Genomic DNA, 18,212 nt, shown 5'->3' on the forward strand with positions numbered 1-18,212 from the left:
CAACAGAGAGCTGATTTTCTCTTTGAGAGGATAAATGTTTGCAACAAAAAGTAGAATGATCCCTCTTCATGTTCTCGCCCGATTCTTTTTTTGTACGTCAAAGCGGTAAAGTGCACCTCTTTACTCTTACTTTGTGCCATCCTTGGTGCAAACAAAAAACATACTAATTAAAATGAACTGTGACTACATAATTGCAAATAGTTCCAATAGGTTAATTAATGACACCATCTAGCTTCTATTACAAACTCCCATGTACCTGCCCATGTAGGCTACTTCATATGGCCAAGGAGTTTCAGATCGCTGTACAGCCACCACATACACAACATGCAGTAAAAAACAACATAAAGTATGTCATTATATTATGAATCAATGTCAGAGGGTTGTTATCGTGACAGAAGTGGGTGTAGGATGCTGTTGCAGAACTTTCTGCAGCCTATTTAATTAAATTGTGAGTCAATTCATCACAGTCATCTTTTCCTATAGCAGAAAATGACCCATATGGGATGAGCTGCACTACTTTCGGTTTGTTTGTGGGGGGGGGTAGTTTTTAGCCACTCTTAACTCTGTTATCATTAATTCCATGTCATTTGCACCTGCCCTCCAAACACAGAGGCTGAAGCTATGTAGGTGCTCTTGTAGGAGTTAAAGCTACACCAAGGTTGGCATGATTTCTTTAAAGCAGCTACAATAAGGCCAGAGGATCGGCACCTCTGATTTCAAATGCAATCTCATTTCCTACCTGGTTTCACCAGCCTTCTGGGGTGAGTTTATATTGATTGCCCGCTTTAGAACAACTCAAATGAGAATGAACCAATAAGGTTGTGGTCACAGCTACTGATTTTTGCATTAACCTGATCAAGGTATAAAAAGATGGGTAGATTTAACATAAGTGGTATTTCAAAGGCATTTCAAAGCCAATACTGCACCATTGTGAGACAGGGAGGAAACACTTAAATGTGATTGAAGTATTTTTGTCTATCTGCACTGCATTATTTCACCTAAGCCTGACATCAAAGTTTGCTCTAAGCTGTCAGAAAGTCCTTGTGCGTGGGTGGGTTGTAGAAAGGAGACAGAATGAAGACAAAGGGAGAGAGCCTCAGTTATCACATTAATTATTGCTTCACTCAGAGCCAGGGCACAGCAGATAGCAGAGTGACTGCTGAAAGGAAGAAAAAAAAAAAGAAACTAAACAAAAGTCAAGTCAAAAAGTTGTCTGGTGTGTCGCTGTGGCTTTGCTGCCAAAAATAAACCAAAACACAATGTCTTGGTGGGGCAGTGTGCAGTGAGCTGTGATCTGATCCGTCTGTGTTGAAATGCAGAAAACACAGAACAGTTGAGAGAATTGCTGAAGGAGAAAAAACAAACACACATTTAAATGTCTCCCTCTGAGACACCCTTTCATCCTCCAATGTGATACCCCAGGTGGCGGAACACAGCTGCTAAAAATGAGCATTAAAACAGGAGTGGAAACACACTGATCTCTCAGTGATTGAGAGACGGGGGATACAATAGGAGGATGAGAGAAACAAAATGAGCCCCATGCGGCGGAAGACAGATCCCAGCCGTGACAGCGGTCGTCATGGTGCAGTCACAGGACCAGAGCTGCTGCTCATTCCACTGGAATAAATTGATACAGATTGTTCATCTGTGCTTTCGCCTCAGACACCCATCTGAAGACTGTGCTCTTAGAGTTTAGGCTGTTCCTACCATGATCAAAGAGACACTTGTGCAAAGTATCTCAGGAATAAACTGTTGGGAGTAAATTATTTGTAATTTGTAATTCACCCCAAATTTTTCACAATTTCTGTCAGTCTTTTTAGTGCCCTTGATTAGTCTCGTATTATCTTCAGATGAAATTTAGAACATGTTTTTGCACAGAGACAATGTATTTTGTCCACTATCACTTACATTGACATTGCAGGACTCCGGTGGGACAGAGGTGGAGTCTGCGTTTACGTCATGATGCTTGGTGCTCAAACGCACTCAAAGTTGACAGACAATGTTTTCCTCATGCTGAATTTTTTATGTGAAGATGTCAGCTATCTTATCTGCCCAGAGAATTGTTTTGTTGCTGCTGTTTACATTCCTTATGATGCAAAATCAAAAAATGCAATAAATACAAAATATTATAGTATAGATTACTATCTTATGTTTTAAGACAGACTATAACAAAAATTTAAATAAATTGTAACATCCAATTCAAGCATTTTTACAAACATCGCAAAATGGTGCTTTGAAGAACAGCTACAATCACCAACAGAAATTATAAAATTACTGACCATAAAAATAATTTAAAAACTGACAATCATTTTCCATGATGTCCTTTAAGTAAACAATGTATTCTAGTCTAGGAACTGGTGGTTTACCCCACTTTACTCCCGAGTAAAGCAAATAAACTTGTCTCATTGAAAAGCTGACAGATCCTGAATCCTGTCACCAGCTGAGAGCTGACTTCAGACCAGCAGTGATGGAGGAATCATTACGACTGGCTCATGGCTGCCATCTGCTGCTCCGATAACGCCAAACAACCACTGGCCATAAAACAAGCACAACACCAGAGTTAAAACCAGACAAGTCTTAATAATATAGGTATATATTTATTCATACGTACATATTCATTTATATCGGTTAATTGTAAAAAAAAGAAAAAAAAGGGAAAAGAGGAAAACATTTACAGTAATTATGTGAATTACAGTCATTGTCAAAATGTTTTTTTTTTAATTTCACAAGTGTCAATCTACCATGAACACACACACTTTAGATTCACCTCTTGCTCTCTGTCCTAATCCTCAACCTTACTCCAGTGTTTGGAACATAAAACAAGCGCGTAGTAGCTCGACTTACGAACGTGTAAACTGGCGGAAGGTCTGACAGAAGGACAGAGGTTTTTGATAATGGGAGGAAAAATAAGTCTGGAGTTTTGCTTTGTAGAGCCTGTAGTGTATTTTGTACCATGATAAGATATAAATAGCAGGATGTTTCTTTTGTACATATAAAACCATCAGGAGCAGGTGTTACTACCTGTGACCCTTTTCAAAGTGTTTGGCTTGAAAGCACCTTAGCTGCTCTGATGACTCAGCCTGTGACACATACAGTGCCTGACGAGGGCAAGCAGGTGTTACAACCCTGGCTCACAGTCTACATCCCACCACATTTCCTCTTTCTTCCAGTTAACTGTCTTAACCCCGGGGCACAGAGACGTAGTACGGGTACATTAGATATCTCCGCCATTTTGACTCTTAGTTGTTCCCTAATCCCCCGTAAACCCCCATTCAAACAAACAGATCCGACTGGATTACACTGGATTCAGCTCAGTTTATCCTGCCTTCCGAAGCCGTCATTACCAATTCATGTCGTTTGATGTATTTGGACAGGGGTGCATTATGGGAGGAAAAAGCAAGGCATACAAAGCACGCATATGGGAGAAAAAATCTGATTTTGCTAAAGTGGCACACAATGCCTGAACAGCCATCCCGAAACTTATCCTTGATGGAAACATTCAATAAGTGGAACCTACATCATACATACATGTCATCATGAACTCCTCAACTCACAGTAAAAAAAAAAAATCCAACTCAAATTTCAACATTTATTTCAATTGCACTGGCGCCAACACTTCCCCTGGATAAAGGCTACACTCTGGACATTAAGTAACAATAAACTCTTAATGAAAACACAAACACCATCAGATCAAAACTGAGGACTGGAAGAGGACTCAAACTCATCTTGGAGACACTGAACTCATGACTTCAAAACACAGAGCAGGCGCAATCCAAACCACACCAAAACAGAAAAGGTAGAGATCCAGAGGAAATCAGAAAGAAAAGCAGTAAAAGACACATTTATAAAAGGAAACGGGACAAAAAAGAGACGCAGAATAAAGCAGGTGCAAGTGCAGGAGAGGATAATCAATAAGAAAAGGCTTCAATACTTCATAGGGCGGGGAGGGGGCAATCCATTATAGCCCTCTGTTGTGACAAAAATCTTTCCATCATATCTGCCAGCAAGCCATAATTCAGATGACTTCCTCTTTTAGAGCCTCCGCCGGTCTGATCTGGTCTCTACCTTCGGCAGCGTCACTGGTCTCAGACAGACGGAGGAGATCCCAGGGTGGCAGGGTGTCCCACGCTGTAACTCCATCCCCTGCAAGGCCTCATAGGAGTTGAAGAGTTGCCAATGGCAACATCAGGAGCATCCTCTCACCGCTGCGCGTCGTTCACCAGTTCCCCGTCATCAGAAGTGTCATCGATGCAAAAAACAAGAGCAACTAAATGAAACCAAACTAACTGAAAAAAGACGCACTTTGATTGTTTTCAGTTGGCTTTTTCTTTCCATTGTACTTTCCTTCTGTCAAAAGAGCGTCTTTATTACTTTCCTGTTGTCTACATGAGCGTTCACAGGCCAGCATCAGTTCTTCTGTCAAACTCCAGGTTAAGTTCTGGCTCATTCGGACTGTCCGAAGCTCCAGCACATACTCCAACACTGAAACAAGCATGTGTGAGTTTAGCCATAGTTCCCTCAGGAAGACCCATAGACAGAAATCTCTGTTCCATCTCATATCATCATCTGTCGTATCGCTGGTCGTCAACTCACGGACTCTATTTACAATTAGATTTTAAAAAACTAGAGGTGTTACATGCAACATTTGGCATCTTCTCGAGTCCCCACTCGTGAGTCTTAATTGGTGTCCATTTTTAGAAAAATAATTAAGTTTTTTTTTTCTTCAGCATATTGAAGCTTCTGATTGTAACAGAGAGAGGTGAGGGTACAGGTGTAGCAAGCTCAGTGTATGCATGGAGATTTGTATTTGTGAGTGTTGTTAGTAAAATGCTAGTCTTAAATTCTGAGATGGCCGTTTGGTAAAGTGTCTTATCATTGCTTTACTGCAATAGGTGCAAATAGCTGCAAGAATGTTTTTCTTTTTTCATTTTAAATCACAAAACAGGCTTTCTGCTGCCGTCTGTGTGTTTGTTGAAGGTTCGGCAGTTTACTGGCTCTGTTGCTGCCCATCTTTTTGAAATAAACAGCCTGCAGGAAAAAGCTAACTGGGGTCTTACTCAGGTGCCGTTCCCATCTAGAGGTAGCTGGTAAGTGACCTTCAACACTGAGGGAAGTATGTGTGAGAGGTTAAGAGGGATTTTTCAATATTTTGTTATGAAACTGTAACTGTTACCGGGTCTCAAAGTGCTAAATAGAAGTGTGTGTCTCTTCCCTCAAATACGAAAGTATTTTTGATGAGAACATGTTTTTGTACTTCATTTGATGAAGAGTTAAATCCCTTGACAGAGGTGACCACATCTGATTTTTACATAACCCACTTGGTAATACTGGTTTGGCCACTAAACACAGACCAGGAACGTTCTGACATTCTTCTAAGAGTTTATCGGTGTATGCAGGTGTGTCTGCATATCAGAAAGCCTGGTGTGTGTCCTGTATGTCTGTGGTGGAGAGATTCGGGAATGTTTTTGGGAAAGTTACCCAAGACCATGTAGCGTATTTTGGCTCTCTCCCTCTCTCTGCAGCTCCAAACAGGGGGGACACGCCAGCATATACTCTATGACAGGGCGCCAGGAGGGGGACAGCAGGTCCGGGTTCAAGTGACGGGCTGCGGGGAGCATGTACGAGGGACATGGGGAGTGTAAAGGGGGGTTGTTGTCTTTACATCATAGCAGGACACAGCAGCGGCAAAACCTCTGACGACTGCCCCCGACGGAGGGTGGTGGAGTCACGGGAGCGAAGTATGCATGCACTTTGATGTTAGGCAGATGGGTCTGTGGAGAGGAAAGGAGGACAAATAGATGGAAATATGTTAATGGTGGTACAAATACTTCCGATCCAAGACAATTAAAAGGAAGCATTAGTTCAGCTCTCTCTGGACAGAGTGATCCCTCACTGCTTGTATTTCAGGCCTCAGTTTGGATTAACTTCTTGAGGGTGTAGCGGTGACTCGAACACCAGAGTTTTATTTGGACAAAATGTATGAATCTATGACATCCGTTTGTAATGTTCTCCTCTGTTGCTTCTTAAATCAGCCTGATCATGTTTGTTTTAAAAAAAAAAAAAGGTTACTCTGGTCCCTGGTCTGTCACACTGCATATTGTGCTCCACTTAAACTCTTCCTTCCTCATTTGGAGAGTGCTGCTCAGCAGCTATGCTCAATGCTCGTACATTATCACTGTTGTAAGACATCATTTAGTAATCAGTGGCAGCCCTGACAGCTGCTGTGTCATCTTTAATTCTATGTTGGGTTCATATCAACGGGACTCCTCAGACAGATAGTTTGTTACTTTACACATCAAATGTACTCCTTTTCATATGTTGTTAAGAAATTTGTATTTCCAACGAAGCTCCATTAAGGAACTAAAAGTAGTTTATGGGGTTATGTTTGAAAAAAAAAAAAAAAAAAAAAAAAAAAAGTTTTATTTACATTCTATGTTCACCAAAACATTGTGTCATTGAGGAGAATTTCCTTCCAAAAGCAGATTATTTGAAAGCATTGTTTTTACATCCATGTTCAGTTGCTTGCAGTCTTCCTCTCTACCTTTGCTGTCACATAACAGTGTTTCTTTGGCGTGGAACCGTGTGAAACCATTGGCAAGGACGTATATCATGTGACCTGTGTGCACATGCCAAAGACGGGGTTCACTCATAAAAAAAACCTGTCCCACAGCTCTACTAGAGGTAAAATAAAAAACTCCACAGGGTACCTTCAATAAAAGGATCAAATATCTGGAATGTGGGTTCAATTAGATAGCACCTCAGGTTTTTGAGATGCAGTCTGAAGGACTTGTTTAGGAACAGTGCAGCTGAGTGAGATGCCTATATCAAGATGTGGTTGCTGCACAAAAGATGTGGATTTTGAGGTTAGGAGATGACTTGGATGGTTGAGCCCAAACACTCAACCAATGGACTGTGCCAGGATGGAGAACATATACATTCAGTGGTTCCATATCCATGTTGTGTGCACAAAATGGCTTTTTACAGTACATTCCACAGTGAGAAAAAAAAATATATACACTATTGTTTTTGCTCTAATTTTTAAAAGATTTACAACTTTTTCTATGCACACAAAAGGCTTTTTGCTCTAAAATGTTGTGTACAACTTTGTTAAAATCCTTGTTAGTGAGCTCCCCTCCCTTGCCAAGATCATTAATCCACCTGACAGGTGTGTCCTATCAAGATTATTACACAAAACAACCGTGCTATAGTAAGAATAAAAGGACACTATAAATCGCACAGGATTCATCCGTGAGGAGAACACTTCTCCACAGTGTCAAACACCATCTGAGGTGAGCATTTGTCCACTCTTTGCAGGTGAAGCAGTTGTGGAGGATCTGGGCAGGTTTGTGGTTATGAGGCTGATTGGATATACTGCCCAATTCTCAGAAAAACAACATATGAGAAAGCGTATGGCATTGCAGCAGTCAACATGCCCATAGAACACTCCCTCAAAACTTGTGACATCTGTTTCATGAATTGAGTCATGAAACTGCACTTTCAAGAGAGGCCTCTTTTATTGTGACCAGCCTAAGGCACACCTGTATAATAATTGTGCTGTTAAATTGGCATCTTGATATGCCACACCCGTCAGGTGGATAGATTATCTTGGAAAAAGAAAAGTACTCACCAACACTGATCAACACATTTGGGACAGATATTGAGGAATAAGTCTTTTGTGTGCATAGGAAAAGTCTTAGATCTTATATTTTAGCTCGTGAAAATCGGGAGCACACAACTCACCCTTAGTCTCTTGATTCCAGCGCGGGTGATCTGCTGGCAGTCATAGAGCTCAATGCGATCCAGACTATGGCAGCTCTTCAGGTGCTCCAGTGAGGCGTCTGTGATCAGGGGGCAGTTGTCCAGCTCGATCACCTCCAGACGGTCGTGAGCACAGGGGCCGCTGCCGAGGTGTCTGATGCCGTCATCAGTGATCAGCTCACAGTGAGACAGACTCTAAAGGAGTACCAACACAGGAACTCTATTACTCAACTGTCTGCTAGAACAAGCTGTGATGTGGTGCTTGTAAATACCACAGGAGTGGCAGCCACACACACACACACACACACACACACACACACACACACACACACACACACACACACACACACACACACACACACACACACACACACACACACACACACACACACACACACACACTCACCAGGACTTGCAAACGAGGGCAGTGGATCGACAGCTGGATGAGTGTTCCATCTGTGATCTGATGCAAAAATAACAAAAAAAGACAAACAAATGTCATAACTGCATACAACAACATACAAAAAACATATTTTTATGCTTGGATTGTTTATTACCTGCACACATTCTTCTAAATCCATCTTTTCAAGCTCATGACAGTTCTACAGCAGAGAAAGACAATAAACCAAGAGACACTTTGTTTCAAGATATTTTGGGACTAAAAACCAATGTGACATGAAATTCAAATATTTTAATCTGTAAGCATGAAGTTTTTGAGTTTGTATAAAACCAAAAAGTAGATGCCACACTCACCCTTGCTAATGTAGTGAAGCCCACATCTGTAAGCTGAGAGCAGCGAGCCACTTCTAATATTCTGAAAGAAGGAGAGGAGTAGAGAGTTATACAATCACTTAGAGTCTGTCACTCTTTGGGACTGAAGCAGCAGCTCCAAAAATCACTAAATGTAGCGAGAAAGTCACCAAGTCGGCAACACTAACAGCCCGTCAATTCAGGCCTCCCTCCGAAGTCCCTCCCCCAAAAATGATCATTACTAACATGGCTATTGCTAGTACCCACAGCTGTCAAGCTAGCACTTCATGCCAAATGAAATGACTGGACAGGCTTTTTACAGTACTGCGACAGCTACCTGATTTTTTTCTTTCAGAGCATTTCATTTATTGATTATTGCTGGGGTGTAAAAATAATTTTAACAAATATAACACAAATGTTTCTAACCCTAGCTTTAAGTTTAGAGTGTGTAAATTCACCTGAGACGAGGGCAGTTCTGTCCCAGGGCGTGTAGGATGGCGTCTGTGATATTGGCACAGCCCGACACACAAAGAGACTGCAGGCGGTGACAACCCCGGCAAATTGTGATGAGGCCCTCATCTGTGATCTGCTGCTCACAGAGAAAGTTCAGTTTCAGTTTGTGGGAGGTCACTTACATCCACATCAAATGTGAGATGTGAAAACTTACAAACTTTTCCTGTGCTTACCAGAAACTATTCATCAAAAGGAATCAATGTACAACTTTGACACACACACGCACGCGCACACGCACACGCACACACACACACACAGCTAATGGAAAAACTTTCTTTTCTTTCTGTTTTAAGTATTGCTCAATAATACTCTGTGGAGATCAGGCAGAGGAGGAACAGTTGAGAAATATCTAGGCAAGAGAAGAGGAAGAAGAGGAACTGGGACAACTGAGGAGGAGGATGGACAGATGAGGGAGGAGGGACAGATGAGGGAGGAGGATTAGAGAAAAATTCAGGTGGTGATGAAGGAGGGGGATTTTGGCGGGTAAAACCAGAGAAAATGAGCAGGCTTCACAGACTATTGGCATTCACGATGAGTTGTAGAGCACAACGTGTACTGAGTGCACATCAGCATACACCCTGGAAAGAAACTGACAGTGTTCGTGTACATTTTACTTTTATGCCAAAGGTGCAGAGGCAAAGGTTTTATAACAATGTTTACAGAAAAAAAATGTAATTTAAACAATATACAATTTGTCATTGAAATTGCAAAACAGTTGTGTTCTTCCAGATTGATTACATACATCTTCTAGCCGTGTTCCCTGTACTTACTGAGCATGTCTGCAAGTTGAGTGTGACCAGCTCTGGACAGTAAGCCCCGATATGTTTCAGAGCCTCGTCCTCTAGCTGTGGGAGAGATTGACAGAGGAAAGACAGTCATCTGAAATCAAAATACAGTTATAACATGTATAATAAAGCATACTAAGGTTACCCCAACAAGCCCCTATACTGTCACTGATATAAATACTGTAGTGTTGGCTGTTGATAACAACATGGTGCTATAAACTGCATGCTGTTTCTCAGAAATATCCTCTATTTCACCGGAAGTGATGCCTTTTATGTTTGCGATAGCAGCAGCTGTGTTTAATTGGAAAGAAAATAAGAGGAACTTGGTAGTTAGTATGATAAATGTACTTGTGTAGCACTTTTCTAGTCTTTCAACCACTTGTAGCGCTTTTACACTACATGTTCACCCATTCACACACTGATGGCAGGAGCTACCACGCAACGTGCATCCATCAGGAATTATCTAAGCATTCGCACCCATTCACACCAATGGCTTCGGGAGCAATTTAGGGTTAAGTGTGACATCGACGTGGACTAGAGGAGCCGGGGCCACTATGATGGAACGTACAAAACAAACAGGGTTTGTGTAGTGCAGCGTTAAGCAAAGCAGTCACCAATGGACTAAAACAATTAAGTTTGACAAATTAAGCTGCTTTCAAATGTAACAGATATCATTTTATACTGAATTAAATCATCCGCAACTCAATATGCACAACGCACCTACACTGTTAGCCCTGGTCAGCATCTCCAGCTCATACTAAGCCCTTCAGCATACCTGTGTGCATCCCTTGAGGAAAAGGCCTTTGAGTCCTGGACAGCAACGCACCAGGGCCTGGATGCCATCCTTGGTGACCTGATCACACCAGGAAATGTTGAGCTGCTCCAGCAGGGGACAACCCTCACTGACAGGATGGACAATTCAGAAAGAAAAAGATGGCAAAAGAAGAACAAGTCAATGAGGAGATAAAGTACCTTGTGGTGTAGATTTAACAGATGAAATTAATGAGGGAAGCAGATGGTATCTGAGGGTGTATGTTGTAAACTCAGGGGAAGTTTATATCATAACGTTGATGCTACACACCTGAGAGCTTTGAGTGAAAGATTGGTGATTGAGGTACAGGAGGCGAGGTCCAGGTGCTTCAGCTTTGGACAGAACTTACTGAGGCTATTACATGTGCTGCAGAAGAGAAAGACAATGAGCCTTTTCAAGGAGAAGAGGCATAATGATACACTGGCATCCCAGAATAATGCACGTACCTGTCAGTGATCTTGGTGCAGCCGTTCAGACTAAGCAGCTCGATGTTCCTGCAGTTCTGAGAGAAAGTCCTATAGGGAGAAAAACAAACAGAACTTGCCGGTCTCTCTCTCTCCAGGGTCTGAAGTAGAACTAGAATTTCTGGCAGGACAAGTCCTCGCCATACTCACCTCAGGGCGCTGTCACCCACACCCAAGCAACCCCGCAGGCTCAGCTTCCTAAGGAACCCCCCACATCGCTTTGAGATGTTCTCCACCACCCGGCCCTGGAACCAAAACAATCCACTCAGCCAGCTGTATGTGCTTCCGAACATCGATTTAAAGCAATGACAGATCATAAGTGCAGTGTGAAGGGCTATGTACAAAGCAAAGACTCTTACCTCTACAGGTAAGAGTAAAGTAGACGGAGATCACGTTTACTCACCTCAATGTCCCTCTGGAAGTCAAAGAGGTCGATTCGTTGCCAGTTGCTGCCATCCAAGGCCAGAACATTCCAGGACTGTGAGAAGGGAGGGAGAAGCAAAGTTTAGGGCCAAGTTTGTTCTCAAACTTAGCACATACACACACTAAAACACAGACAAAGACACATACAGTCACGCACACATGCATACACACACACACACACACACCTTGTGAACACAGACTCACCCGTGAGACCTGGGCACAGCGACAGAGTGTCACCACATCCAGAAAGGAGAAGATTCTGGAAGACAGACAGGGACGGTTTAGAGACCCTGATCCCCGCTGCCAGAAGCTTCCTCTTTACACTAAACTGCACAACTCAAACCCTGCTTCGGCTTCCACTCACAGCACAGGGGTGTAAGTAAATCAGCCAATATTGCCTTTGACTGTCGGCAGGAGAGATGCATTTACCCTGTTTGCAAGATAGATGTGTTGACTCAAAGTGGGTTCCAGGCGAGGAAGACGCGCAAACTGCTTTCTTAAGAACAGAGGTGGAAACTTACTACAGGATCCCTCAATGCAGCAAAAACTGCATACGGGTTGAAGCACAGCCTACCAGCCTCACAAAGCAGGGCCCTGAACCTGGCCAGGCAACAGCCGCAGCACAGGCAGCTTGGCTGGCAAGGCCGAGGCCTGAGTTATGGCCTTCATTTTCTGTTTGCTCAGGGGCTCTCTGTTGCTTTTTGCCTGAATTCAATTTGAATGCTTTATAGCCTCAAGCATCTGTTTTTAATTACAGTTTTAGCATGGGGGGAGAAGAGTAAGGTGGTGAGAGGAAACTCGCGGTTAGTTTAGTTGAAATATTCGCAAAAGGGCAAGTGTCATACAGTATATGATCAAGAGAAGGACATGGTGTGTGTGTGTGTGTTTGTTTGGGGGTTGTCGTGGGAGGAGGAGGGTGCAAGGCCAATTGTGCCTTTGAGTATGATTGGATGTGCTGATTGGGAGCGAAGGCAGGGAGGTGAGTGTGGAGAATGCAACATGCCATATTTGCTTGCAAAAAATAAACCTACAGGGATTCTGATTGAAGTGTTTTGAAATGTCACTCACCGTAGCAACAGCTCCTTAGGCAGTTTCTTATTGATGACCGCCTCGTCGCTATTTGTGAACATCTGAAAGGGTGCAGAAGATAATATCAGTCCTGGCAGTTTCTCTTAAACATAGCTGGGGCCCCCGTTCATCCACTCACCTCACTCAAGGAAGGCCCCAGCATATAAACAAGGAGAAATAATCTAAATGATCTTAATCTCATCAGATGAGATAGATTCAATGTCATGTCTTGGAAAACATGGGGCAACAGAAGATATAGCAGCACAGGCAACTGGAATTTGTGTCTTCTAAGCAAAATCAGCAGGAACAGACTTTGTACTGTCGACTGCAGAGCTGTGCTTTCATGTTATCTTTTCTGCCTGCTTATGCTCCCCATACCTCCTCTGTTGTTTACACTGTTGAGCTGCCACCAGCGTCCACATCAGCATGTACTGAGAATGTACACTGGACTTAGTTACAATGTATTCTTGTGACTCTGAGACAAATCGCTCCAGATTCTGCAAACGGCTAATTGATTTCAACATAAATAATTGCACATCGTGTGAGTGCAAATACTCGGCTATAATCCACAGAAAACGGCACAGTACACAAAGAGACGATACATTAGCATTTATTAAGACCAAGCTACTTAGACTTACACACACACACACACACACACACACACACACACACACACACACACACACACACACACACACACACACACACACCTCCAGGGTTCCCATAATATGTGGGAAATAACACTCTTGCTAGATTGTAAAATGTAAGACTTTAAGACGATGACATTCGGGGGCATCCACTCGGTCACAGCAAAGCAAATGAAGCAACATCTGGCCAAATCCATTTTCCTCCATAGATTTAGAAAGATAAATCCAAACCAGAGACGGGGTAATTGAGGGGTGGGGGGCTTTAGTGTGTAAATAAAAAGTGCACGTGCCATTTACAAGAGCCAGACATCTGCGACAAAATCAACAAGGAATTTGCATGTCCTTATTTGCACTTTGCTACTGGTACAAATATGAAGCATTCATGATCCCAAAAGCACGCTTTTAAACTAAATAAATAAATCATGGGTGCTAAAAGAGTTTACAGTGAAGCCATTTTGATTGTTGGTGTCCATCCTAAAACCACATTCACAATAACTTCAGATTTTGATTTACACATTTAAACAAACTTATTCATCAGCACATAAAAACTAACTGACAGGTCTGCCTGTTCAGAAACTCAGTCAGTTCTGGGTCAAGGCCTCTATATGTCTCTGATATGCGCGCGCACACACACACACGCACACACGCACACACGCGCACACACGCACACACGCACACACGCACGTACAATTTTTAGGGAGTAAGAAGGCACAGACATTTCACGTTTGGATTTGGGGCAAACTGACTCTGACAGCTCGCCCTCCACAGCGCTACTTTCGGGCCAAATAATCCAGGGCCATTTCCAAAGAACCAGATGAGCATGGTCACCGGGCATACACTGTCCCCTTTTGTCATCTAACATAAAATGAACCCGATGCTGCATGAACAGGCAGGAAGATGGGTGAGCTATAACCTCCAGCTAGAGATTATTGTAAAGCAAAACAAAAAGTGATCATATTTTTAGAAAACTGAAATTTTGTTTTTTGTCCCAAAAAGACCAATTCCTCTGATTAAATCTATATATCAGTTTGATACTTGTAACTGTGATTTCCAAATTTGGTTCAGATATTTCATGTATCCTTCCCTACATCAGCAGATGTAGTTAAGGACAACTAATACATTAAATAACTAAGAGACAGGCCATCAGCAATTCAAATATTGTTTTTCTGCCTACAGTTTAAACTGCTTCAACAAGTCTTACATCAAATGCCCAACTATACACAACATAGTTGTAATGTCAATCACAATATGGTTATTATTTACATATCAGAGGGCTGTAGTCTTTTTGTTTAAGGCTGGTATACAACAGGACACTTTTGGAAATGCCTATCAAAGTGAAACTCTTCCTAGCATACAATGCAGCAACTGGGGTTGAGCGGTTTGGCCACTGCGGTTTGGCCACTGTGATCTACAGTGACAATTTTATTTTTAATCTCAGGCCTCTTACAATAGCTTTCTGGGCTAACGCTGGTCTACTGAAACAAGCCAGTATGATGTATTGTGTTTCTATCCTATATCCTTTAACTACTTAAGTGCATGAGTAGATAGATTTTTATTGATGGAAAATAAGAACATTAATACAAAGTAATAATTAGCACTGTCCCTGACAAATAAACTAAGAAATTAAAACTACATGTTTATATTTGAAACACCGTATATTGGGCCTACATCTTATTCTCCAAAGTGACAAAATCAGTATCGTACATGCAACTTCAATATTTCAAAGATATACCCGTTTAACAGGTTCAATTTTTTTTTTTTTTTAAATGCACGGTTTTTATTTTGAAGTCAAGGACGCCACTTCCGGTTCCTTCCTGGCCTAAATCCGTTTAGCTTGACACAGCAGCACTACCGCAGCTGTCGGGCCAGAAGGTAACGGCCTGAATCTTCTGAGTCGTCAGCTGTTGCACCGTTAAAAATAAATAAAACCACACACACAAATCCCACACTAGCTAGGGATTAAACAGCACCAAGTGCTTATAGGCTACACAGCCCAATGTCACCGACCGGATACGTTTGAGTGCTAGTGTTCACCAAAATATCCAGCTACGCTCGCGGCTGCGACACAAAGTTTACACACAATGGTAAATACTACAAAGCAACACCCCGTAGCCTGTGAGTATATACATGTATCCCTCTTGTTATCAGTACAGGTCATGGTGGATGCTACACTGTGGCAGCCTGGGCCCATTTGTTGATAGTTTCTGTGCTAACACGGTCGCAACCCGAGGCCCCCCAACAACCGCAGCGGCCGTGGATATGCACAACAATCCGACTCGTCAACCCCCTCAAAAAAACAAACAAAGTCATATTATAATCACACCCCGGTATATATGAGGCCAGCTATTTAAACCGCTTATTAGAAAAGTTAAGTCAACAAATTCCCTTTCTTACATATGTAAATGTGGGCAGGAGCTGTCCTCGGCGTGCTCTATGTAGCCTCAGCGTCTTTGTTTTGACGGCGCAATGTGAAACGAGGAAAACATTTTTCGGGACCTTTAAAAACGCTCCATTTAAAATCAACAACAACGCGATGGGTTCAGTGAGAAACACCGACGTGTGTCTTCAGTGAAATATGTCATGCTTTAAACTACGCTGTTCGAACAAAACAGCGTTTGACCTAATCCCAAAACATAGACTGCGGAAGCTGCATCCACAGCCTCACCATAAGCGCAGTTTAACAATAAATACAGCGACAGTCACCATGTAGGCCCGTATCCTAACGTGTTTAACTGCTACGTTGAATGTGTGTCAACGGCTGTCAGGTTATATTGATGGTCAGCTCACCTCAAACCGGCTCCGCGAGACTCCATTTACCTCCTTCCCCATGTCGGACGCTGGTTACCGACTCAATGAATTCGGTGTAGGCGAAGTGAAATGCAGATACGGGCCCTCTTCCTTCCGAGTCCCCTCCACGACTATCATGCTACCGTCCTGTCGGGTAGCTCCTCGGTGGCGATGTCGTTTGTTTTTTCGGACTGTAAAACAAACGGCGAGACGTCTCCTTTCAGATAAAATAAGAGCTCCAGGCAGCAGACATCCAATAAGCCAGTTCTCTTATCTGCTCGCTTCGCCCTCACCTCCTCCTCCTCCCCCTATAGGCTACAGCTTTCCATCCATCCACACAATAGCCCGACAGGAATAGGACCTGGCAGCCTAAAATGGAGCTGGTTCTACGCCTACATCACTTATAAAATAATATAATGAAATTGCGCTGATGCATGTATTGCCCAAACAAAACAAAAAACGAAGTCATGCCCTTATGCGACTTAATTGGCTTAACTCGGGTGTAAAGATACATATCAAAGTGGGGTCCCACGATTTTGACAGCGTAGCACGAATATCTGGTAAAATGCAACAGGGTCCAGGGCTAGATAGTATTTACAATTAATTTTAAAAGTATTCTCCATGGTTTTGGTAGATTTTGACTCCAGCCAAACAAAGAGGCCAGTTATGATATGTGATAAAGCCTACAAAGTCGATCTCTTCCCCCATGTAGCCTACTTGAAATAACAAATAGACAAGGCTATTTACGTCCATTTATGTCTAATATGAGTAATGTCCACTTGAAGGTCCTATCATTTAAGTGTGGGCTACTGCGTTCATCATCTTTGTCACAACAGGATTCGTGTACTGTAACGTACACAGAAGCGGAGGGTTTCCCCCCTTATGACACGTCAACCATTGAAATGCTTATTGACTCGATTACATTGCTTTAATTGTTCTCAAACAACTGTAACTTTTTCTTTGCTGTGGGAAACGCGACTTCCTGGTTATCGTGAACCACGCCCCAGTTAGACAGGGGATCCAATCAACATCCAGGGCGGTTTCTCGTCATACTGCGTCATCACACTGTGGAACACACGCTTGATAACGGTTCAATGTCGTCTGGAGTGCCACAATAAAATGTAACTGAGGGGACTTTTTTAAAATTGTATTGTTAGTGTCTTTCCCTATCGTTGAAAAGGTTTGAATCTATTTGTAATGATTTTTGATAGAAACACCAACTACAGTAATTGTAGGCTATAATTGTTGCTCCAGTCTAAACTAGTATGTATAAATAAAAGTTTAATTCAAATAAATAGTATGCAATATATGTTTCATCACACACTGATTTTATTTCCATGTATTTATGGTGCTGAGCTGACAGCAGACTCTTGTTATTGTCATCTATCCTACAGCTATCAATTAAATGTTGTCACCATATGTATTTGTTTATTTGCATTTAGAGTCATTAAGATGAGTTTCCCACTAGCCTACAGCTACTTGGTGAGCTCAAAGCATACAGTGAGATGTCATGCTTGGTTTTGCCCCTTTAATACAAGGCCCAGCTAAAACAGCACAAATCCAGAACCGGAAGAACAGGTGTGGGAAGTTTGACTCCAGTAATCATTCTTATCAACTTGACTTACTTTATAAAGCTCACTTTATGAAGTACTCAGAAAACACTAATTAGCTTGCTTTATATTGTATATTCCTTGTTCAACTAATCTTAACATATCTTTTTTTTTTTTTTTTTACAAAAACAACTTCCTGTGACTGGAGACCAACATAAACAGATGCTTTTGTCACACAATCCTTTGTTGAATATAGGTGCAATACCAAAAAATAGCCTCATACAATGGCACACTTTTTCCACTCTATAAAACTGTACAATTCGTCTACCTTGAGCAGAGAAATGGACGGCAGAGACATATGGTGCTGAAGTGGCTCCAACTGCCTCTTCAGCCCTTTTCAGCTGCTTAGATTTGCATGTATCAACCTGTTTACATATATGATGCTTGGGCTACTGTAAAGTTAAACCTGTTTACATTTGTGGCATTCTGTGCATTTTTTTTTTTACACCTTATTGATCATCTTTATTGATTATATGTTGTTTATTTACACTCTATTGCACATTACCACTTTCTACTGTGACTCCTGCTCAACAATTTTCCTCCAACAATATTCCTAAACAAATGATCAATAAGCACAGATGACACAGAAGCTTGGA

General features: G+C 42.1%; 1 protein-coding gene across 1 annotated transcript; it reads right to left on the minus strand.

Annotated features, from left to right (window-relative positions):
• Positions 1-2,577: 2,577 nt before the first annotated feature.
• On the minus strand, positions 2,578-16,365 carry fbxl20 (F-box and leucine-rich repeat protein 20). The gene is made up of 15 exons (XM_068718490.1): positions 16,007-16,365; positions 12,573-12,634; positions 11,709-11,763; positions 11,485-11,559; positions 11,232-11,326; positions 11,064-11,132; positions 10,888-10,983; positions 10,582-10,708; positions 9,792-9,866; positions 8,967-9,097; positions 8,512-8,572; positions 8,316-8,360; positions 8,165-8,221; positions 7,741-7,953; positions 2,578-5,771 (listed from the first exon to the last, which is right to left on the minus strand). The coding sequence occupies exons 1-15, from the start codon at positions 16,046-16,048 to the stop codon at positions 5,664-5,666; spliced, it is 1,311 nt and encodes a 436-aa protein (XP_068574591.1). The 5' UTR covers positions 16,049-16,365; the 3' UTR covers positions 2,578-5,663.
• Between the last annotated feature and the right edge of the window lie 1,847 nt (positions 16,366-18,212).

This window comes from Cebidichthys violaceus, unplaced genomic scaffold, assembly GCF_023349555.1.
Source record: "Cebidichthys violaceus isolate CVI_PGR_0920_01 unplaced genomic scaffold, fCebVio1.0.p SCAF_23, whole genome shotgun sequence".
Lineage (NCBI taxonomy): Eukaryota > Metazoa > Chordata > Actinopteri > Perciformes > Stichaeidae > Cebidichthys > Cebidichthys violaceus.

What these genes read in the sequence shown, in the direction of transcription:
- fbxl20 (XM_068718490.1), bottom strand. Translation starts at nt 16,048, where the DNA reads ATGGGGAAGGAGGTAAATGGAGTCTCGCGGAGCCGGTTTGAG. An exon ending in TGCACCAAGATCACTGACAG is followed by an intron (nt 10,984 to 11,063) that starts GTACGTGCATTA and finishes TCTCTTCTGCAG; the next exon opens with CACATGTAATAGCCTCAGTA. An exon ending in TCAACTTGCAGACATGCTCA is followed by an intron (nt 9,098 to 9,791) that starts GTAAGTACAGGG and finishes CTCTGTGAGCAG; the next exon opens with CAGATCACAGATGAGGGCCT.